This window comes from Lissotriton helveticus, chromosome 1_1 (genome assembly GCF_964261635.1).
Source record: "Lissotriton helveticus chromosome 1_1, aLisHel1.1, whole genome shotgun sequence".
In the NCBI taxonomy this organism is placed as follows: domain Eukaryota; kingdom Metazoa; phylum Chordata; class Amphibia; order Caudata; family Salamandridae; genus Lissotriton; species Lissotriton helveticus.
The window spans coordinates 1,715,904,888-1,715,927,976 of record NC_136057.1 but is presented as its reverse complement, the minus strand read 5'-3'; the positions used below and the strand labels follow the sequence as shown (position 1 = coordinate 1,715,927,976).

The window sequence follows — 23,089 nt, the reverse complement described above, 5'->3', positions numbered from 1 at the left end:
AGAGGCCACCCCCGCGACTAGAGGAGGGGGGCCTTTAGTGGGTATTCCGTGCCTGCCTCGGTGGATAGGTTTCGTTTCTGGGTTGGGACGTCATGGGGAGGGTGCCTAGGGAATATGAGATGCTTGGTGGGCGTCTGAGGACCCTCCTCCCTAAGGGATAAAGGAGAGCAGCACCCCGGGAGTAGCCCTCTTTGTCTTTCGCCTGGGAACAGGAAGGCCAGCTAAGAAGGAGTTGCCCACCCACCCATCCCTAAATTCAATTGTGAGGGGCGGGGCGGGGTCCCTGATAAGAGAAAAGGTTGAGGGACTCCTTTTGGACGGAAAACGGTTAACCCTGGAGCAGGGGAGGCAGTTCTGGCGGCTCTAGGCTGGCGGGAGAGGGGGCCGTCCTGCTGGTGGTCCTGGACTCTCTGGCTCTACCCTAGTAGCTGGTGGCTTGGAAAGGGGTAGTGTTGTGTCCTGCTGGTACAACACTCCTCTAGAGATGCCAATTTGTATATATATGGTAAACTGTGGCGCATATGTATGGGTGCAGCATTTATGTGTGGATTTAATAAATGGTAAATGTGGGAAGTTTCATCCACAACGGAAATGGAATGTGGTATTATAATAAAGCTACGCAGAGGACATCAATCATTTGTAAGTGTCTTACTGGGAGAGGGGTGAGCCTGGTAAAGAGGAATGGCGGGGATATCCCCACTATGAAATCCACCTTTTCCACTAAGATCATTCTCCTGTGCTCCCTAGAATGACAATCTCATAGTTTTTACACAATAGATCCCCAGTGTTAGGTAATGGTATGAATATTTGAATAGTGCACTAATCACCCATGAGGGTATTCAGGCACTTGTCCTGGTGTGTGGTCACCAAGGTGCTTATGCAAAGAGCCAGGTCTCAAGCTTCGACAGTCTCATGGTATATGGTTTGAGGACTTCCTGGTACTATAGTTTTGTGGGTTACACACAACGCACCCTAAGCACTACATCCTTGCGGGTTATAAACAATACACACCACTAACAACAACCTCTTGTCTACAGTTTACTGGATAAATTGTTGACTTTCCGACCAGCTTTAGGGATGTTGAGCTTAATTTCACCTAGGCAAATGACGTTATCTCCCTGTGCCTGAAATTGTAAATATCTTTCATGTAAACATGCAAAAAGTAATTTACAGTGTGCTGTTTAGTAGGTTGTGAATTACATGCATCTGTCAGTTGGTTTCTGCAAGCCGGTCCGAACTGACACCAAACTGCTTTATATGCAGACCCTCAACGTTCAGCTACATCAGGTCAAATAGAACGAATTTCTGTAAAATGCTCCATTTTTCCTTGGAGCTAGGCTGTTCTACTTCAAATACCTAAAATAAAATTAATTGACAGGGTTTTATAAGTTGAAAGAATCTGCCAGCCAGCACTACATTCTCTGCAACTGTCCATTCAGCATGCGGTACTTGTCCCTTTGGTTATGCACAGTACACCTTCAGTACTACAGCCTCTTTTAGCTCACAGTGCGCCGAGAGATCCCTACTGTAAACTACTTGACAGCAAAATGATATCTCCGCAGTTGTGTAGTCTCACAGACCCTACAGGCGATGACAATAAGCGCCCCATACTCAAGAACCCCGAGGTGTGCCTTTCTGATTCCTGCAGTAACCTGTATGAACTAAAAAACCACCCCGATGGTGTTGTAAGGCTTTTTAAGGAGAGACTGGACAAGCACACGTACTACAGCGGCAATAAACTGACAGTTTCTGCATTACTAACAGGGCAGGGCTGAGTTGTCGCAAGGAAAATTTGCAGTTTGGAGAAGCGAGGTAGCCCCGCCTGTCTCAGGAATGGTTTCCTCCTGTCTGGGATAATATAAAAGTGTATCCCAGCTCTCAGCAGAGTCAACAGGGCACCTCAGAACTAAACTGTCCCTCTAATTTCATGCACTGCAATAAAACAATGAAAAAGGAGCTGTGCACCGCCGCCTTCACTCGCGCCTTCATGGCCGAGCTTCTAGGCACCATGCTATTTGTCTTCTTGGGTCTGGGCTCGGCCCTGAAGTGGAGCGCCGCCCTGCCGACCATCCTGCAGATTGCACTCACCTTCGGGCTGGGCATAGGCACCATGGTGCAGACGTTGGGGCACATCAGTGGGGCGCACCTGAACCCGGCAGTGACCCTGTCGTTCTTGGTGGGGTCGCAAATCTCCCTCCTGCGCGCTGTCTTTTACATCTTGGGTCAGATGCTGGGAGCTGTGATTGGAGCAGCGCTTCTGTACGCATTCACGCCGGAGAGCGTCCGGGGGAGCTTTGGAGTGAACGTGGTAAGTGGGGGCCATCACACTCCAAGGGTGGGTGGGTAGCCGTCGTTGCGCAACGCATCACGCGGACTTCACAGACTGGACCCTGCGGGAGATTTTATTCGGGTGGAGTTATTAAACTTGCAAGATATTGTCTCTGCGGTCCAGCGCATTTTTCTTAATTTGCAGGGCTAAGGGCGTGCTTTAACAAATGAAGGAAGGGATTACTCTTCTGCTGGTTGGATTTGTTAATGCCACTGGCATTTCCAGGTGGCAAAATGAGGACAGCAATAAATGCTATGTGTCACCAGTCTCGAGTGCACGGCTCTTCCCAGGCCAGTAACCAAAACCTATAGGATAAAGTTTACGTTCATTCTGTGAAGGATTCCGCCCTCCGTGATGAAGTGGGTACTTGGGGGAGTGTGGTGTTTGCTAAATGTAGCTCATCCGCGGCCCCCTTCTTCACACAGGGGGGGAGGGGGAGGTTCTTGTCATTTTGTGTGACTTCAAAGAGTGAGTATCCTTCCCTTGCACCGCGAATGAACATCTGCCTGCCCACAATTTCTTTATGCAATGCTTCTGCCAAAGAGAACTTTTTGCTGGTTTTGGGGGGAAGGGGCAGGTACACCTTGTCTTTGAACGTCCAGGGAAAGGAGCACAGGCAGGGTAAGGTGCATTTAATCCGAGTTTACCCCTTACCTGCCCTCTTCTTTTCCTGCACCATCCGGCGCCCGCATCCTGAATCGCAGTCTCCCATAACCCGTATTAAGGTTTATGCATGCAACGATATAGGCAGGAAAGACCGAAAGGGGGTGTTGGACAAACATATGGCGCTTTCTATGGACTGAAAATGCGTTAAAAAAATACCTTGGATAGGAGTTTGGGACTGGCTAAGGTGGAGGTTTGGCCCGCGCTTTGACCACAACAATCTGTTGTTCTTTGCGGACAGGGAAGTGACCAGCCTCGCTAACGGGTGGCCATCGCTGATTTTTGTCAGGTGTGTGCAACATGATAATTGACTGTATAGACGATGTTATCTACACTGTATTTAATGGGGCTTATTTACAAGGCCCTTGCACCACTTTTTCGTCATTTTTCCCACATTAAAAATGACGCAAAAGTGGCACAAGGGCCTTGTAAATCTGCCTCATGTGTTTATAATTTCATATCTCACGCATCCAGTCGCACCTCAGCATATGGGATTTACTGTTGTCATGAGACTTCTCAGGCTTTTGTGTGTTTATTAGCTATGGCCGTCCACAAACCAACGGGGGGCGCTGTTTCCTTTCGCACGAGGAAACATGCAAAACTGTGCAGCATATTAAAAATGATTGCAGTTGCTATCGACAGATTCACACTGCCAAAGAAATCACCGCGTGCCGCTCATTTCTGGGCCTTTTTATGTTTCTCATTCCAGCCCAACAGCAGCGTCAGCTCCGGCCAGGCCTTCGCCGTGGAGTTCATTCTCACCCTGCAGCTCGTCCTGTGTGTGTTTGCCTCCACCGACAGCCGGAGGACAGACAGCGTGGGCTCCCCAGCACTATCGATCGGCCTGTCTGTCACCCTCGGACACCTGCTCGGGGTATGTACACTCTCAGAAATCTCTTCCAAACGCACGCACGAGAGAAATGTCCAACAAAGCTGGAGTGGGGAATGCAGCGAGGCTTCGGTGGCGGCTACCTGGCAAAAGGGCAGGTCGGGCAGGTACTTGATACTTGTCACAACAATATGCCTGACAGACCTCAAGAACAACAGCAGCTCAGGTGCTCTAATTGACTAATGAATATGCAAGGACAGGTATTTGTTTATGGTAACTTATACACCACAAGCCTAGCCCAGGGGCAATGGGGCTCCATACAAGGCGAAGGTCAAAATACGGTCAGGAGGTCATTTGTAATATGAATGGGGAACAGACAAGAGAAAGGTGGGGAAGGGGGCGTCCACCCCTCACATCCCCTCCACCATCACACTACAGGGTGCTGCGTCCTAAATCAAGATAAGAGCACCTTTCTGGAAACTGACCCATGACACCACCACGCTTCTCACATACATTCATTGCAAACACATCACTCTTTCAACAAAATACTCCCCTGCTTCCCACTTGCATCCATTGCAAACACAGCACTCTTTCAACAAAAAGCTCACCTGCTTCCCACATGCATTCATTGCAAAGACAGCACTCTTTGAACCAAATATTCACTCGCGTCCCGCATGCCTTCATTGCAAACACATCACTCTTTCAACAAAATACTCCCCTGCTTCCCACATGCATCTATTGCACACACAGCACTCTTTCTACAAGGTACTCACCTGCTTCCCACATGCATTCATTTCAAACCCAGCACTCTTTCTTCAAGGTACTCACCTGCTTCCCACATGCATCCATTGCAAACACAGCACTCTTTCAACAAAATACTCCCCTGCTTCCCACATGCATCCATTGGAAACACAGCACTCTTTCTACAAGGTACTCACCTGCTTCCCACATGCATCCATTGCAAACACAGCACTCTTTCAACAAAATACTCCCCTGCTTCCCACATGCATCTATTGCAAACACAGCACTCTTTCAACAGAATACTCCCCTGCTTCCCACATGCATTCATTGCAAAGACAGCACTATTTGAACCAAATATTCAATCGCTTCCTGCATGCCTTCATTGCAAACACATCACTCTTTCAACAAGGTATTCACCTGCTTCCCACATGCATTCATTGCAAACAAATCACTCTTTCAACAAAATACTCACCTGCTTCCCACGTGCATTTATTGCAAACACAGCACTCTTTCAACAAAATACTCACCTGCTTCCCACATGCATCTATTGAAAACACAGCACTCTTTAAACAAAAAAACTCACCTGCTACCAACATGCATCTATTGCAAACACATCACTCTTTCAACAAAATACTCACCTGCTTCCCACATGCATATATTGGAACCACAACACTCTTTCAACAAAATACTCATCTGCTTCCCACATGCATCTATTGTACACACAGCACTCTTTCAACAAAATACTCCCCTGCTTCCCACTTGCATCCATTGAAAACACAGCACTCTTCAACAAAAAACTCACCTGGTTCCCACATGCATCTATTGCAAACACAGCACACTTTCAACAGAATACTCCCCTGCTTCCCACATGCATCCATTGCAAACACATCAGTCTTTCAACAAAAAACTCACCTGCTTCCCACATGCATTCATTGCAAAGAAAGCACTCTTTGAACCAAATATTCACTCGCTTCCTGCATGCCTTCATTGCAAACACAGCACTCTTTCAACAAAATACTCCCCTGCTTCCCACATGCATCTATTGCAAACACAGCACACTTTCAACAGAATACTCCCCTGCTTCCCACATGCATCCCTTGCAAACAGAGCACTCTTTCAACAAAAAACTCACCTGCTTCCCACATGCATTCATTGCAAAGACAGCACTCTTTGAACCAAATATTCACTCGCTTCCCGCATGCCTTCATTGCAACATGGCTTTTGTAGTTCGGACTGGACTGTTCCCATGGGGCACAGGGTCAGCGCTGATTTGCATATCGCCATTGTCTAACCCAGGGTGGTGTGGAGTGGAAAAACGATGGATTTGGGCCCAGATCTTTGGACTGGGGTGAATGTGTGACATTGATCCACATTCTGTCCATCATTGTTGTGTTTGCAATTACCGCTCTAAGTGTACTGGGGATGCTCAGACGTGAGTCCCAGGCACTCCACACCACTGGAGTCAAGCTAGCCGGGCTGATGAGAGGTGTTACCTCGAAACCGGGCCGGTCCTCGGATGCTTGATTCCGTTCTGGGAAGGACATGGCTTTTGTAGTTCGGACTGGACTGTTCCCATGGGGCACAGGGTCAGCGCTGATTTGCATATCGCCATTGTCTAACCCAGGGTGGTGTGGAGTGGAAAAACGATGGATTTGGGCCCAGATCTTTGGACTGGGGTGAATGTGTGACATTGATCCACATTCTGTCCATCATTGTTGTGTTTGCAATTACCGCTCTAAGTGTACTGGGGATGTTCAGACGTGAGTCCCAGGCACTCCACACCACTGGAGTCAAGCTAGCCGGGCTGATGAGAGGTGTTACCTCGAAACCGGGCCGGTCCTCGGATGCTTGATTCTGTTCTGGGAAGGACATGGCTTTTGTAGTTCGGACTGGACTGTTCCCATGGGGCACAGGGTCAGCGCTGATTTGCATATCGCCATTGTCTAACCCAGGGTGGTGTGGAGTGGAAAAACGATGGATTTGGGCCCAGATCTTTGGACTGGGGTGAATGTGTGACATTGATCCACATTCTGTCCATCATTGTTGTATTTGCAATTCATTGCAAACACAGCACTCTTTCAACAAAATACTCCCCTGCTTCCCACATGCATCTATTGCACACACAGCACTTTTTCAACAAAATACTCACCATCGATGCAGCATGCTACCTGTGCAACTATGCTCTGCAGCTCTCAGCTCCCCCAGTGGGGTACAATACATATCATACAACTGAAAATCACTGGAGTTCGCAAGTTATGGGTAGGACTGTGTTCCTTGACTCGCATAACAGGCATGCAAACCATAACTCGCACACCAGATGCAATGCTCTTGACCTCACTGTTTATGTGACAGATGTAATTACCAATGCCGTGAATAACCTTACAGGTAAGGTTACATATCATAATAATCTTAAACTGTGAAAGAGACAACTATCAATCTACCATTATTTATTGGTTTGAATATGCATTGTTATTTATTTACGTTGTGCATTTAGGAGTTGCTTCTTATTTGGATAACTATTAGGAGATTATTAGCATTGCATCTGGTGTGTGGGCTATGGTTTGAATGTCTGCTACACTAGTTATATATTGAGGCCCTAGACCTAACTTGCACATTTCAGTGTTTTTTTCTGTTTTAATTCTCAACCATACCGCCGCTTTAAATGTTTTTTGAGAATTTCTGTGTTTTAAACATATGAAGTTTTATAATCAAAGCTAACCATAACATCACCATTTTTTAGTGATTTGTTTATTATCAGGAACCACATACAACAGTTCCCTATGCCCTTCCTTCAATGAGCTGTCAGCCTCCACAGCGCAGGCCTTTGATTGTGTACCATGGGGGTTGGCCCCACGGACTGGCCGCCAACCCTCATTTGGCTTCGTGGGGTGGGCTTGGCCTTCGCCCACACTCCGAGCACAACTCTCCGTGGGAGGCCAACCTCCTCTACACACAGACTTCAGCTGTGCATGTGGTGGTTGAGCAAAAGTGGTCAGGCCCTTTGCCCAACTTGCATCATGAGTGCAACCCTTGCTACACAATGCCTTCAGGGTCTGTAGCAAGTGGCAGAATCCAGTTGAGTTACACTTGTTGCATAAGGCCTTCGGACATGCGGTGCTGGGCTTGCCACCAAAGTACTGGACTGAGACCAGGCCATGTCCCAAACCGCTGCATGCAGCTAACCCATGTGTTGCAGCTGGGGCAGGTGTAGCAGTAATGACCAGGACACTTTGTTTACATTTTTCCAGGATTTGTGAATCCTGTAATGGATTCTCAAATCATGAGGCCTCAGGCGTGTCCCTTGCACCCAGGGAGAGTCCAGAATTCACAAATCCCACACAGGATTTGTGAGTCTTGTTACAAAAAAATCATTGTTTTGATATTTATTTTATTGTCTAAGAGTGTTTTTGGATCCCCTCCCACATGGGCCTTGTTAGACCTGGCATCATTGGCATGAGTCTCTCCTCCATTTTTTCTGTTTGCCTCCTCTGTTTACGATGTTTTTGCTGGTATATGCTTTGGGCACTGTGCCACTGCTGATCAGTGCCACAGTGCAAGTGCTCCCTATGTGAAATTGCTGTATTGATTTACTTCCATGTTTGGCTTATTTGGTTTACTATCAGTCCCTAGTAGAGTGCACCAGGAGTGCCAGGGCTTGTAAATACAAATGCTGCTAGTGGGCCTGCAGCACATGTTGTGCCACCCACAAGAGCGGCCTAGTAAAAGTATGTCTGAAGGTCTGCCATTGCCAGACCACGTGCAGTCTGACTGTCACGAGGACTGCGCAAGTACACCTACTTGCCAGCCCCTAAACCTTCCCTTAACTTCATGTCAGTCACCCCTATGGTAGGCCCACGGGCAGGGTGCATTGTAAGCATAAGGTAGGACAAGCCTGACAAGGTTGGCATGTCCTAATAGTGAATTACAGCCATAGTCGTTTTTCACTATTGTAAGGTAACCTGCTCTCCATCAGTTAGAATGGGCTGCCAGGATTATTAATGCTATAATCCTAGCGGGCTCGGAGAGCATGGTGCAATGTCGAGTTTGGTATCCCTGAACTCAGGGTTTAATAACGCATCCGTTTGTGTGGATGGTTTTTGGACTCTGTGTTTGAAAATAGCACTTTTAGAAAGTAGCTATTTTCTTGTCTAACTGTCTACCGGTCTCTGCTGGTTCTGGTGTGCGTGTGACAGGAGCTGGGTGGCTCCAGAGAGTCTGAATGAGTCAGTGTGGGATGAGTGGGGCATTTACATTGAGAGTAGGGGAAGAGTAGCTCTTGATAGCCTGCCCTGCCTGATACAATGTTGGCTCCGCCCCCCTGCCAGGCGACTGATGACTGTGTGCTTGCCTGGGACTTTCCTGGCCCGCCTCCTGCCGGGCAGCTGATGGCCCTGCCCCTGCCAGTGACAATGCTGGCTCCGCTCCTGCTGAGCGGCTGAGGACTCTGCCCTGCCCAGTGAATAGGCCAGGTGCTTCGGCCTGGCAACACCCACAACAAACCCCAGATGGGGGGAAATTCCCCTGCATGGACAAAGGGATCAAAGCCAAAAAGGGGTATAAGAGAAGGACCCCTGAACCAAGAATTCAGATCACTTCTGACAAGGAAACCTGAACCAAGGACAAGAAGCCTGCTGATCTAAAGGACTGCCTACCCCTTCTGCCAGAGTGCTGTTTGTTGGGGGAATCCTGCATTGCTTCTTTATTTTTGCCAAGGAACCAGGAGAGAGGAACTGTGTGTGTACTCTCACTCTTTGCTGAGAAAATCTCCAAGGGCTGGAAGAGTGCCAGTCTCCTGTTGAAGTCACAGGGCTAAAGGACTTCATCTGCTTAAAGTGCTATTTGCTGGAATTTGTGAAATCCAGCACCTCTGAAAGAATCCAGCAATCTCGACGCCGACGGACGCCGCCGAATCCAGCTCGACATCGTGAGTAACGGCTCCAGTGTCCCGCTTCCTTGACGCCGGCCGCCGGGCCCGATCGACGCCAGCCGCAACGCCAGTGAGTAGTGAGTTCGGCTCCAGCTCCAAGTGACCTCGTGTCTGCACCGCCGCTGATCACATCGACTCCGAGCCCTCTCGACGCCGTGAGCGCTGCTCACTCTTGCAACCTCGACATCGACGACGTCGTATCCTGCTTCATCCCGTGAGCGCTGCTCCCGCCTGACTTCGGTCGACGCCGCTGCAGATCGCCCCGACTCCGAGGCCCGATCGACGCCGAAGACGCGACGCCGGACATCTCGACGCCGCTGATCATCGAGTGCTTCACTTTTCCAAGGTACTGTGTTGTTGGGGTCTGTGCGACTCCGGGCTCGACGTAGCGCTCCTCGCGGTCGACGCCGAACCTTTGGATTAACTTTGCCTCGACGTCGTGTGACTCCCGTGTGGGTTACATTGTTGCCAAGAACTGTGTTCTAGAGAAGAAGAGTTGCTTTTGATACTAAAGACTTTTGTGCTAAGAAGAAACCGTGCTTGAACTATTATTTTTCCTTCCAAGAGTATTTATTAAGATTGTGGTATATTTTTGTCGTTATTTGGTCTTGTGCTAAGCCTTATATAAAAATACTTCTTTTTATAATACTACTGTGTCGTGTCCATTTGTAGTGTATTCACTTTATTACTGTATGTGGTCATAAATGCTTAACGCACTGCCTCTGAGATAAGCCTGTCTGCTTTGCCAAGCTACCAAGGGGGTGAGCAGGGGTTATCTAAGTGTGTGATCTCCTTGCCCTGACTAGAAAAGGTGTGTCCCTATTTATCAGAAGTGTATACCTCTGCCAACTAGAGACAGCCGCTTCTAACATTGGTGGGTCAGCGGTGGGATTTTGAACTTTGCATTTATGACCCATGTGCAGTGATTAGTGTGCGCTACATAGTGAAAGCAGACCATAGCGCAGCCACAATCTGTTTTGGTTGGATATTCTATTTTTGTTCTCCAATTTCCTGAAGCTTGATTTTTGAAACTACCAGTTTTGACCATGAGTGACGCCGGAGTCACTGCCCCTGTTGTTGCTGTTGTGGAGGAATTTGATAGGAGTAAGATAAATGATTATTCCTTAAAGGAGCTGAAACACTTTTGCAAGCAATTGAAAGTCCCTACTCCAGGCCTCTCCAAGAAAGCAGAATATTTCAAAGCATTGGAAGCCTGGTTAGAGGCCAGAAATCCCTCTGATCCGGTGGTGGTACCGACAGGGGAAGGGGAGGAGGAAGTGCCCGTGACTGGGCCTGTATCCCCTCCTGGCAGCAGTGTTTCCTCCAAAGGTCTTTCCCCTGAAGAAAGAGAAGAAAGGGCGAAGGAGCGAGCCTACAACATGGAAATGGCAAAACTTAAGATAAATGGGCAGTTGGAGATAGAGAATGCAAGAGGCAGGAGAGAAGCTGATTTGGAGATCAAAAGGTTAGAGTTTGAAAGAGAGAAGTTAGCTTTTGAGCGTGATACCAAGTTGAGGGAGTTGGAGCTCCAAGCTAAAAAGTTAGAATTGAATCCCTCTGGTGGCAGCGTCCCATCTGTGCCTGCAGAAAGTAGGTTTTATTTTCCCAAAGATGTGATCAAAGATTTTCAGAAGAATGAGGATATTGGTCAATGGTTTAAAGCATATGAGTTAGCATTGTTGGCCCACCGGGTCCCTGAGAAGGATTGGGGAGCGGGGTTGTGGGGTCGCTTTGTGAATGAGGGAAGAGATACCCTGTTAGACATGCCTGTTGAGAATAGGACGTCTTATGCTCATATGAAAGATGCTTTAATGTTAAGGTATGGCCTAACCCCAGAAAAGTACAGACAGGCCTTTAGAGAATGTAAGAAGTTGCCTGGTACCACGTGGGTGGAGTATGTGTCATATTTTTGCAGAGCCATGGATGGTTGGGTAAAGGGCAGCAAAGTGGAAAGTTATGATGCTCTTTATGATTTGTTTGCTTGGGAGCACTTGTCTAATAACTGTTTTCCAGAGCTGCGCCAGCACCTTATTGATAGCAAGATATCTAACCCTAGAAAACTTGCTGAAGAGGCGGACCGCTGGGTCAGTACCAGGGTCCACAAGGGTCCAGTGGGAGACTCAGCCAAAGGTGGGCAGGGTCCCCAGCAGAAGAGGGGGGGGGGACAAGGGTAAACAGAAGGAGTCCCAGAAAGGGCCCCAAAGTAATCCCCAAGGGAACCAAGGGAAGGGTTCCCAGCCTCCCCCAGATAAGAAATCAGAGGCCCCGACAGGTAAACCTGGTCGTAGGGGCCCCATGACTTGCTTCGCTTGTAAGCAGGTGGGACACCGTTTTTATGATCCTCAGTGTCCCTTGAAGAACTCTAGTGCACCACCCGGTGCACCACCACGTGCCGCCCCCAGTCAGTTGGCTAGTGTAGCTCTGGGAGGGGAGGAGATGGTTGCCCATGGTGGGGATGGTCCCGCAGAGATGTCCCTGGTCTCCCTAGGAGACATGGAATTGGTCCCGCCACCCCCTCTGCCTAGTAACACTAAGAAATATAGGCAGTGGGTGACCATTAATGGCCATAGAGTGGAAGCTCTCAGAGACACCGGAGCGAGTGTGACAGCTGTCAAGTGTCACTTGGTGTCCAGAGAGCAGGTTGTTCCCCACGCATTCTACCCTGTGATAGCTGCTGACAACTCCCAGAGAGAGTGTGAGGTAGCTCAAGTTTCCTTTGAATGGGGGGGAGTTTCAGGTACTCTTCAAGTTGCTGTAAGGCCCGCCATGCCTGTTGATTGTCTCCTGGGCAATGATTTAGAAGACTCCCCTTGGGCTAAGGTGGAGAGGGAGACACATTTGAAAATGTTGGGTGTGCCAGAGTGGGTGTGTGCAACCACTCGATCCATGACAGCAAGTAAGGGTGTTGATGGGGTTCTGGAGCCTGAAAGTATGGCCCAGGACCCAGCTGTGAAGAGAAGAGGCAGGGGGCGCGGGAAACCGTCCCCCGTAGTTCCCGTGGTCCAGGAGGAGGCAGACCTTGAGGGGTATGCCCTTGAACCCACAGGTGAACAAGTTGCTGAACTGGGAGACCTGCCCGAGCTGACCCACTGGCAGCAGGATGGTGGTCCCTCCAGGGAAGAATTCTGTGCAGAACAGAAAGTGTGCCCTTCTCTTGTGGGTATGAGGCAGCAGGCCTCAGCCCAAACCTCAGGTGATCAGTCAGGGTCACATTTTGTGTACTGGGAGAACGACCTCCTGTATAGCGAGCCTAAGGCTGCTGAGCCTGGGTCAGCCCGTGTGCTGGTGGTACCCCAGCGCTTCAGAGCCTTCCTACTGGGTTTGGCTCATGACGTCCCTTTAGCTGGACATCTGGGGCAGGACAAGACCTATGACAGGCTTGTCACCCATTTCTATTGGCCTCAGATGCGAAGGGACACAGATATCCATTGCAAGACCTGTCAAACTTGCCAGGCAAGTGGGAAAAGCGGGCGGAAGCAGAAGGCTCCCCCCCAACCTTTTCCCGTGGTCAGTACCCCCTTTGACCGGGTGGGGATTGACATTGTTGGGCCACTGGACCCCAAGACAGCCCTGGGCAACAGGTTCATCCTGGTCTTGGTGGACCATGCCACACGGTACCCGGAAGCCATCCCTCTCAGAACAGTGACGGCCCCCGTGGTGGGACGGGCACTGATGGGTGTTTTCTCCCGAATGGGGTTCCCCAGAGAGGTGGTGTCAGACCGGGGCACCAACTTCATTTCCAACTATATGAAGTCTCTGTGGAAGGAGTGTGGGGTAACTTATAAGTTCACCACTCCTTACCACCCTCAAGGTAATGGGTTGGTTGAAAGATTCAACCGTACCCTTAAAGGCATGATTATGGGTCTTGAAGAACCAATGAGGCGTAAATGGGACGTCCTCTTGCCATGCCTGTTGTTTGCTTACCGTAAGGTGCCACAGAAGTCTCTAGGGTTCAGCCCCTTTGAGCTTTTGTATGGTCACCCGGTAAGAGGACCTTTGAGTCTGGTCAAAGAAGGCTGGGAGCAATCTCCCAGGAAACCTCCCCAGGATGTATACAGTTACATGCTGGCCTTTAGGAACCAGACTAGGCGCTTCAGAGATCTTGCTCAGGCAAATCTGGAGGCCAGCCAGGAGGAGATGAAGCGGTGGTACGACCAGAAGGCCACTCTGGTAGAGCTTCAGCCTGGACAGAAAGTTTGGGTCATGTCCCCTGTGGAACCTTGTGCGCTCAAGGACAGGTGGACTGGACCATTTGAGGTTGTGGAGAAAAAGAGCGATGTCACCTACATGGTGGATTTAAAGTCTCCCAGGAACCCCTTGCGGGTCCTGCATGTCAACCGTTTGAAGCCCCACTTAGAAAGGTCCGAAGTGGGCATGCTCCTAGCTACAGATGCTGGAATGGAGGAGGAGAGTGAGCCTCTTCCTGACCTCCTGTATGCAAAAGAGCAAGATGGGTCAGTGGATGGTGTTGTCCTCTCTAACACACTGACCCCTGAACAGCAGCAGGATTGCCGCCAATTGTTGGGACAATTCCCTGATCTGTTCTCCTTGATTCCTGGTGTCACTCAGTGGTGTGTCCATGATGTGGACACCGGGGACAGCACTCCTGTCAAGCACAAGGCTTACAGAGTGACTGACAAGGTCAGAGCATACATCAAGGAGGAGGTCTCCAAGATGTTTGCCCTAGGGGTGGTTGAGTCCTCTAGCAGTCCTTGGGCCAGCCCCGTGGTCTTGGTCCCAAAGGCTGCAGCGCCTGGTGCTTCACCGGAACTTCGGTTCTGTGTGGATTACCGAGGACTCAATTCAGTCACCAAGACTGACGCGCACCCCATCCCCAGAGCTGATGAGCTCATAGATCGGTTAGGGGCTGCCCGGTATCTTAGTACGTTTGATCTAACGTCTGGGTACTGGCAGATCGCCTTGACCGATGGGGCAAAAGAGAGGTCAGCATTCTCCACACCAGATGGGCACTACCAGTTCCGGGTTATGCCCTTTGGGATGAAGAATGCCCCTGCCACCTTCCAGAGGTTGGTCAACCAGGTCTTGGCTGGACTGGAGGATTTCAGTGCCGCCTACCTGGACGACATCGCAGTGTTCAGCGCCAGCTGGGAAGAACACTTGTGCCACCTCCAGGAAGTGTTGTTGGCCCTGCGCAGAGCAGGCCTCACAATCAAAGCCAGTAAGTGCCAGATTGGGCAGGGTTCAGTGGTGTACTTGGGGCACCAAGTAGGGAGCGGCAAGGTGGCCCCCCTGCAACCCAAGATCGATACCATCCTGGCATGGGCACCGCCCAAAACCCAGACTCAGGTGAGAGCCTTCTTGGGGCTCACGGGTTATTACAGGAGGTTTGTCAAGGATTATGGTAACATTGTGCACCCCTTGACTTCGCTGACTTCCAGGAAGCAGCCACGACTTGTGAACTGGACTGACGCCTGTCAGACGGCCTTTGACACCCTGAAAACTGCAATGTGCACAGCACCCATACTCCAGGCACCCGACTTTTCTAAAGAATTTGTTGTCCAGACGGACGCTTCAGAGCATGGCGTGGGGGCTGTTCTAGCTCAGGTGAATGAAGAGGGCCGAGACTTACCTGTAGCCTTCATCAGCAGGAGGTTACTTCCCAGGGAACAGAGGTGGAGTGCGATAGAGAGAGAAGCATTTGCTGTGGTCTGGGCGCTGAAGAAGCTAAGACCCTACCTGTTTGGGACTCACTTCCGGGTTCAGACAGACCACAGGCCCCTCAGATGGTTGATGCAGATGAGGGGTGAGAATCCAAAGCTGTTGAGGTGGTCCATTTCCCTACAGGGGATGGACTTCACGGTGGAACACCGCCCTGGCACAGATCACGCCAATGCTGATGGTCTGTCCAGATTTTTCCGCCTTAGTGATGAGGACTCCCTAGGGTAAGGGTAGTTCTCCCCACATTTCAGCTGGAGGGGACACGTGTTAGACCTGGCATCATTGGCATGAGTCTCTCCTCCATTTTTTCTGTTTGCCTCCTCTGTTTACGATGTTTTTGCTGGTATATGCTTTGGGCACTGTGCCACTGCTGATCAGTGCCACAGTGCAAGTGCTCCCTATGTGAAATTGCTGTATTGATTTACTTCCATGTTTGGCTTATTTGGTTTACTATCAGTCCCTAGTAGAGTGCACCAGGAGTGCCAGGGCTTGTAAATACAAATGCTGCTAGTGGGCCTGCAGCACATGTTGTGCCACCCACAAGAGCGGCCTAGTAAAAGTATGTCTGAAGGTCTGCCATTGCCAGACCACGTGCAGTCTGACTGTCACGAGGACTGCGCAAGTACACCTACTTGCCAGCCCCTAAACCTTCCCTTAACTTCATGTTAGTCACCCCTATGGTAGGCCCACGGGCAGGGTGCATTGTAAGCATAAGGTAGGACAAGCCTGACAAGGTTGGCATGTCCTAATAGTGAATTACAGCCATAGTCGTTTTTCACTATTGTAAGGTAACCTGCTCTCCATCAGTTAGAATGGGCTGCCAGGATTATTAATGCTATAATCCTAGCGGGCTCGGAGAGCATGGTGCAATGTCGAGTTTGGTATCCCTGAACTCAGGGTTTAATAACGCATCCGTTTGTGTGGATGGTTTTTGGACTCTGTGTTTGAAAATAGCACTTTTAGAAAGTAGCTATTTTCTTGTCTAACTGTCTACCGGTCTCTGCTGGTTCTGGTGTGCGTGTGACAGGAGCTGGGTGGCTCCAGAGAGTCTGAATGAGTCAGTGTGGGATGAGTGGGGCATTTACATTGAGAGTAGGGGAAGAGTAGCTCTTGATAGCCTGCCCTGCCTGATACAATGTTGGCTCCGCCCCCCTGCCAGGCGACTGATGACTGTGTGCTTGCCTGGGACTTTCCTGGCCCGCCTCCTGCCGGGCAGCTGATGGCCCTGCCCCTGCCAGTGACAATGCTGGCTCCGCTCCTGCTGAGCGGCTGAGGACTCTGCCCTGCCCAGTGAATAGGCCAGGTGCTTCGGCCTGGCAACACCCACAACAAACCCCAGATGGGGGGAAATTCCCCTGCATGGACAAAGGGATCAAAGCCAAAAAGGGGTATGAGAGAAGGACCCCTGAACCAAGAATTCAGATCACTTCTGACAAGGAAACCTGAACCAAGGACAAGAAGCCTGCTGATCTAAAGGACTGCCTACCCCTTCTGCCAGAGTGCTGTTTGTTGGGGGAATCCTGCATTGCTTCTTTATTTTTGCCAAGGAACCAGGAGAGAGGAACTGTGTGTGTACTCTCACTCTTTGCTGAGAAAATCTCCAAGGGCTGGAAGAGTGCCAGTCTCCTGTTGAAGTCACAGGGCTAAAGGACTTCATCTGCTTAAAGTGCTATTTGCTGGAATTTGTGAAATCCAGCACCTCTGAAAGAATCCAGCAATCTCGACGCCGACGGACGCCGACGAATCCAGCTCGACATCGTGAGTAACGGCTCCAGTGTCCCGCTTCCTCGACGCCGGCCGCCGGGCCCGATCGACGCCAGCCGCAACGCCAGTGAGTAGTGAGTTCGGCTCCAGCTCCAAGTGACCTCGTGTCTGCACCGCCGCTGATCGCATCGACTCCGAGCCCTCTCGACGCCGTGAGCGCTGCTCACTCTTGCAACCTCGACATCGACGACGTCGTATCCTGCTTCATCCCGTGAGCGCTGCTCCCGCCTGACTTCGGTCGACGCCGCTGCAGATCGCCCCGACTCCGAGGCCCGATCGACGCCAAAGACGCGACGCCGGACATCTCGACGCCGCTGATCATCGAGTGCTTCACTTTTCCAAGGTACTGTGTTGTTGGGGTCTGTGCGACTCCGGGCTCGACGTAGCGCTCCTCGCGGTCGACGACGAACCTTTGGATTAACTTTGCCTCGACGTCGTGTGACTCCCGTGTGGGTTACATTGTTGCCAAGAACTGTGTTCTAGAGAAGAAGAGTTGCTTTTGATACTAAAGACTTTTGTGCTAAGAAGAAACCGTGCTTGAACTATTATTTTTCCTTCCAAGAGTATTTATTAGGATTGTGGTATATTTTTGTCGTTATTTGGTCTTGTGCTAAGCCTTATATAAAAATACTTATTTTTATAATACTACTGTGTCGTGTCCATTTGTAGTGTATTCACTTTATTACTGTATGTGGTCATAAATGCTTAACGCACTGCCTCTGAGATAAGCCTGTCTGCTTTGCCAAGCTACCAAGGGGGTGAGCAGGGGTTATCTAAGTGTGTGATCTCCTTGCCCTGACTAGAAAAGGTGTGTCCCTATTTATCAGAAGTGTATACCTCTGCCAACTAGAGACAGCCCCTTCTAACAGGCCTAGAGGTAAGAGTAAGTCCACCATGCCTCTTAGGTCATTTTCCTTTTTCTTTTTCCTAACACAGTGCTTAGTGAACCATGTTGGGTAATGGTAGCCGCAACAAAAAGTTTCCTGTGATGACTAGTTAATCAGAGCATGGCAGACTCACAACTGGGCATCTGGATTCCTAAATCAACAGTGGGTGCCAAGAGAAAAAAAGCTCCCTAGTCCTGTGAAGTAGTGAATTCATGGGAGATCCACAAGTTAACAGTTCATATAGCTTAAAAATGTAACTCCTTCATGCCCAGATCATAAAACGTTTCAAAAGCTAATTTCTCAAAAACTACTGAACGGATTTACACCAAATCAAGCAAAGGCATTTCAGTGAGTAAACTTTATTTTAAATGTGTAGTTTAGTAAAACTATATTCTGACTTTTAAATTAATCAAGCAGCATTGACTCCTAATGGAGTTAACATTGAGAATTTCTAGGCACCCAATTGATAAATCTACGCTAAACATGCCATGAAGAACCCAGAGAGGACTTACTATTTTCCCAGTAAGTTTTGCGTAGATTCATCGAACAGCACCATACTTATTCACACATTTATTACTGCAATGCGAAGGTCAAATTCCATGTTATTACCTTAGTACAATGCACGACTTGAGAAAAACTTACTTGATGCCTCACAGAATGCATATTACGATGATGTTACACAGAAGAGGAACTCTGCTAATATGCACAATATCAATGCATGGGTTTAAATCTTTGTATCATGGATCTAGTTCAATATCTTTGTTTATAATTACCTCACATGTCAAAACAGTATGTCATAAACCATAAATGCTGATCTTCAGTGAGCAATATGCGGTTTAATACCACTGTTGAGTGTGGGCTGAGAAGAGAAGCCTTTAGCAGGCCATGGTGCACAGTGCTTCTACAGCCAGTCCTAGCCTAGGGAGGGTTTTAAGGAACTGTGCGGACGTGCTGACTATGGAACAGATTACTTCCATGTGTCCCAGTGCTGTGAGAACAGCAATATGTTTGTCTGTGGAGGTGTATTCTGTTAAACCAGTCTCTCTCAGAAGAGGTTGCTGAAAAGACACACCCAACAGCACTGACTGCAAGCTCCAAGCCGCTGAGCCTCTGGCAGCATGCGATACCCTCTGCAATGGAGTATCAGTAGCAGTGGTGAAGGAGCTCACTGTGCCTGCAGCACCATCTTTTCTTGGCTTTAAGTACTGCAGATGGTGGTGTTGGCTGTGAGGGTCTGAACACTTCATTACTTTAGAGGACACCTCATGCTGACAGAGGTTTAGATGCAGGCCGGGTCTCTGTACTGGGGTGAATGTATGACATTGTTCTGCATTCTGTCCATCAATTGTTCTTTTTGCATTTGTCACCCCGAGTGGGACGGGTATGCCCAGACGTGGATCCCCTGCTTTCCTGATTTCGGCCCAGATCTCTGGACTGGGGTGAATGTATGACATTGTTCTGCATTCTGTCCATCAATTGTTCTTTTTGCATTTGACAGAGGCTCGGTACGCACTAGCTGAGCACCTGCAGCCAGCAGTACCGGGCGTGTCTTTTTTAGCACTTTTAGCTGAGATTCTGGTTTAACTGGTTAAGTTCCAGCTGTAATCACTGACAGACATTGTAAAATATGCGTGCTCACTCTGGCTGGTGAATGAAATACACAACCTGACTGTGAGAAGGGAATGATATATGCGTGGGCTGTGGGTGGAAACGACACACATGTTCTGACTGCAGATAAGAAATGATGTAGATATGCTGACTATGTAAGGAGTGAATTATGCCATTAAATTACCTGTTGGTAGCAAATTGTGATAACTGTTGGCAGCTAATGGTGCAGATGTGTTGACTACAGGCATAGGATCATAAGGATTTCACACCTTTAAGTAAGGAATGATGTGAGTGTGCTAACTGTAGGACTAACACATCTTTTTTAGTCGCTGGCACTTGCAGTCCTACGCGAGACAGTGTTATGATATGGAGAAAATGAAAAGCATACCCAGAGTTCAGATGTTCAATCTACTTCCCTCTAATCCTATTCCCTATCAATTTGTAGATATACTACACTGGTTGCTCCATGAATCCTGCCCGCTCCTTCGGCCCCGCAGTGATAACAGCAAACTTCTCTCATCACTGGGTAAGATTTTGATTCGCAACCTGACAAAAATGGAACAAATATTTGTATTTTTTTTAAAGTGGCATGTGCGCTCCAATCGAATGCTGGGAATGATTTCTGTGGGCTGCTGGGACTACATAGTATTAAAAGTAGGGCGCGGGAGGGCTTTGAGAGCCATGAGGAAAAAGCAAAGCAAGAAGGCTTGTTCTGTAGGTCTCCAGCCCAGGTACGACCACAAGCACGTGGCCGTGCAAGGCCTTGCGTGCGACGTCACGGTGGGCGTGTGAGGAGGACTGACCACGCCCAGTCATAAATGACCCGCACCGCGGCGGTCAACGGGTTAATCATGCATGTTAAGAGCCATGCTATGGAGATGGCTGGCTCCTAGGACAACCAAGAAGGGTGGAGTTGCTGAGGCTCCCTCCTGGAGCTCAAACTCCCTGCCAGGGCCGGCTTTAGGCATGTGCAAGCTGTGCACCTGCACAGGGCCACCAAACCCCAGGGGCCACCACGCCAATATATATCCTTAATATATTAATCCTCTGAAGATGGATACATATTTGCGTGGTGGCCCCTGGCAGGGATTTGGCAGCCTCCGGCTCTGTTCCACTTCTAAACACCCTGACCCCCTCCCCTCTTTACTGGCCTGCGCGCTCTGCCCCGCCCGGACCCCCTCTTCCAGGGCCCCCTACCTACGCTCCCTGCCCAGGGCCACCATGAGCCTAGAGCCGCCCTTCCCTGCTCTTAAACTCGTTTCTCTTTTTCCGCAGATCTTCTGGATCGGACCCATGACAGGTGGGGTTGTGGCATCCGTGATTTACAACTACGTGCTCCGCCCTCAAAACAGAAGCTCCTCCGAAAAACTGGCCGTGCTCCAAGGGACCTTTGACCCCGAGCAAGAGCGGGAACGGGAAGAGCACCGGAAGCAGTCGGTGGAGCTTCACTCCCTTTACAGCATTTCAAGAGCGCTGTCGAAAGCATAAGGCGCCTGGGACTGTTGTACATACAAACCATATATCAATGCCGTGCTTAGTGTATAGAAGGGAAATCAAAACTTGGTGTCTATAAGAATAATCCAGACACTAAACATGGAAGACTAAATCAATGCAAGACCGCGGCCAATCAGAGGTTATGTAAGAGGGAGTATGTGTTGTGAAGAGACTGCATGCTGGTGGAAGACTTTTTAGTGATCTGTATGTAACTTGGTATGAAAAATAGGTTGCACTTTTTTTTTCTCAAAGAAGGATTTTTTTTCGTACGTCCTTAGTTCAAATAGCACTTCCCAGAGAACGTTTAAAAATGCATTAGTACATTTAATTTAAGGTGCTATGGATGGAGTATTTTTTCAAAGGGAGATCAGAGGGTACAACCTGGAGTTGGTTTGCAGATGAGAGCGGGATCTTACTAAACTCCAGATGTAAAGCTGAATTATCATTCTTTGAGGCACTGAGTTGCTAAAACAGATTCAAGCTTTTAATTTAGACACCGGAGGGTTGAGAATATGCGAACTGATGCTGTGAAGTTCAGTCTCATTTAGGATAATTTGTTAAGGGCATTTTTAACTGGACATGTGATATTAGTCAAAATGAGTAGAAAACCAATATCGGGGGCGACCCGAGCGGTACAGGTTAGAGCCCCTCCCAGACGTTTATCTGAAGAAATATGCTTCCGTATGTGTCATTTCCGGCGTGTGCTTTTCACATGCTGATGTTCCAGAAATAACACTTTGTTTGGTAATAAACTGACTGAAACAGGGGACAATAATGACAAATAATAGTCAGTAATTATTGAACCTTGAATGGATCAATTAATGCAATCAAACGTCAATTTGCCCCACAAAGAAAGTAGATCCAGAGCTTACAGTGTGGGTTAACCTTGGAGCAAAGGAAGGAAACTTTCCATCTCAATCTAGTGTACACCAGATACGGAATGTTTTGGGTGTTAGCAGGAAGTGCAGAATCGCATAGTTTATGTGTCAATAGTAAGACATCAGCAGTTCTGAGAAGATTCTATCATCTTATACCTAGAGTCTGGAGAAGATGCAACAAACGTGCATAGGCAAAAAGGGAGCCGATTTAAGAACACAAATATTGGGGCTTTGGGCTCACAATAAAAAGCACCACACACCGCTATGCAGTGCTTTGGGTATATGACCCATGATGCATACTTAAACTGTGATTTAGAGGAAGGTAGTAATAGATAATCCACCAATTATGAAATAGTCAAAAATCCACTGCCTGAATTCCCTCCTTCATTCTATCCACATGGTAGAGTAAATTTCACTGGTTGATTTTATTTCAAATTTTCCATTTCCTCCGACAGCGATAGGAGGATTTTCCATTACTTTCAACTCTGTATCATGCCTTTGGTCATATCTTTCTCCCGGCCCGGGCTCACGCGTAACCCAGGTATGAAAGGGTGCCTGCTTATCAACCATACTTGGCATACTTGTGAACAGTGCTGGTTCAGCTACCTCGTCATCTATTAGCTGCCTCACACAAGGCGAAGGGCTCATTTCTAGTCTATAGCTTGAGGCTGCTCTGCAGTCAGTACAGATGCTACTCCAGGCCACCCACAATTGCTTGCCCACTGTTTCACCTTCTTGAACATGCCATTTGGGTAATGTCTTACTAAATTATGCTTGTCTTTGACATGGTGCGGATGCAATCTGTCGTCAAATTGAGGATGCCACAGGGATCTGCATGACATGTAATGCGGGTGTCACTGTTGAAACGACCACGATGTACTTCATTTAATGTTGGCCAGCGGGCCTAACGTAATGCCTTGCATGTATAACTTGTGGCATTCAGTTTTGTTTAACAATGGGGTCCCTTCCATTTTTTACATTGGTGTGCCATTTATTCTGCCCCAATGGGTTTTCTAATTCTGAATTATTGCAGCACTTTCAGGCATCTTGGGTCACTTTTACTCAACCATTTTTTTATTAAAAGTGCACTTCATCTTTATACAATACCGATGCTGAATGCCTTTTGTTGGAAAACTATTCAGAAATATGTATATTTGTACAGTAATTGTGATACTTTATGGACACTCAATAAAAATAAAATTAAAATTAAAGCGCAAATGTGTCATTCTATCACGGCATGCACTTTTAATACATACATTATGTTCTCTTTAAGTGTGATGCTTTTGTATA

At 48.6% G+C, this 23,089-nt stretch overlaps 1 protein-coding gene across 1 annotated transcript; it reads left to right on the top strand.

The window, feature by feature from the left end:
- The first annotated feature begins 1,905 nt into the window (after positions 1–1,905).
- On the top strand, positions 1,906–23,010 carry LOC144833018 (aquaporin-5-like). Its single transcript, XM_078689137.1, has 4 exons — positions 1,906–2,308; positions 3,702–3,866; positions 19,873–19,953; positions 20,703–23,010. The coding sequence occupies exons 1-4, from the start codon at positions 1,928–1,930 to the stop codon at positions 20,913–20,915; spliced, it is 840 nt and encodes a 279-aa protein (XP_078545263.1). The 5' UTR covers positions 1,906–1,927; the 3' UTR covers positions 20,916–23,010.
- The last annotated feature ends 79 nt before the right edge of the window (positions 23,011–23,089 follow it).

Bases quoted from the DNA above. Each gene is read 5' to 3' on its own strand.
- LOC144833018 (XM_078689137.1), top strand. From the start codon at position 1,928: ATGCACTGCAATAAAACAATGAAAAAGGAGCTGTGCACCGCCGCCTTC. The intron at 2,309-3,701 runs GTAAGTGGGGGC...TTCTCATTCCAG, and splicing joins GGAGCTTTGGAGTGAACGTG to CCCAACAGCAGCGTCAGCTC. The intron at 3,867-19,872 runs GTATGTACACTC...ATCAATTTGTAG, and splicing joins CCCTCGGACACCTGCTCGGG to ATATACTACACTGGTTGCTC.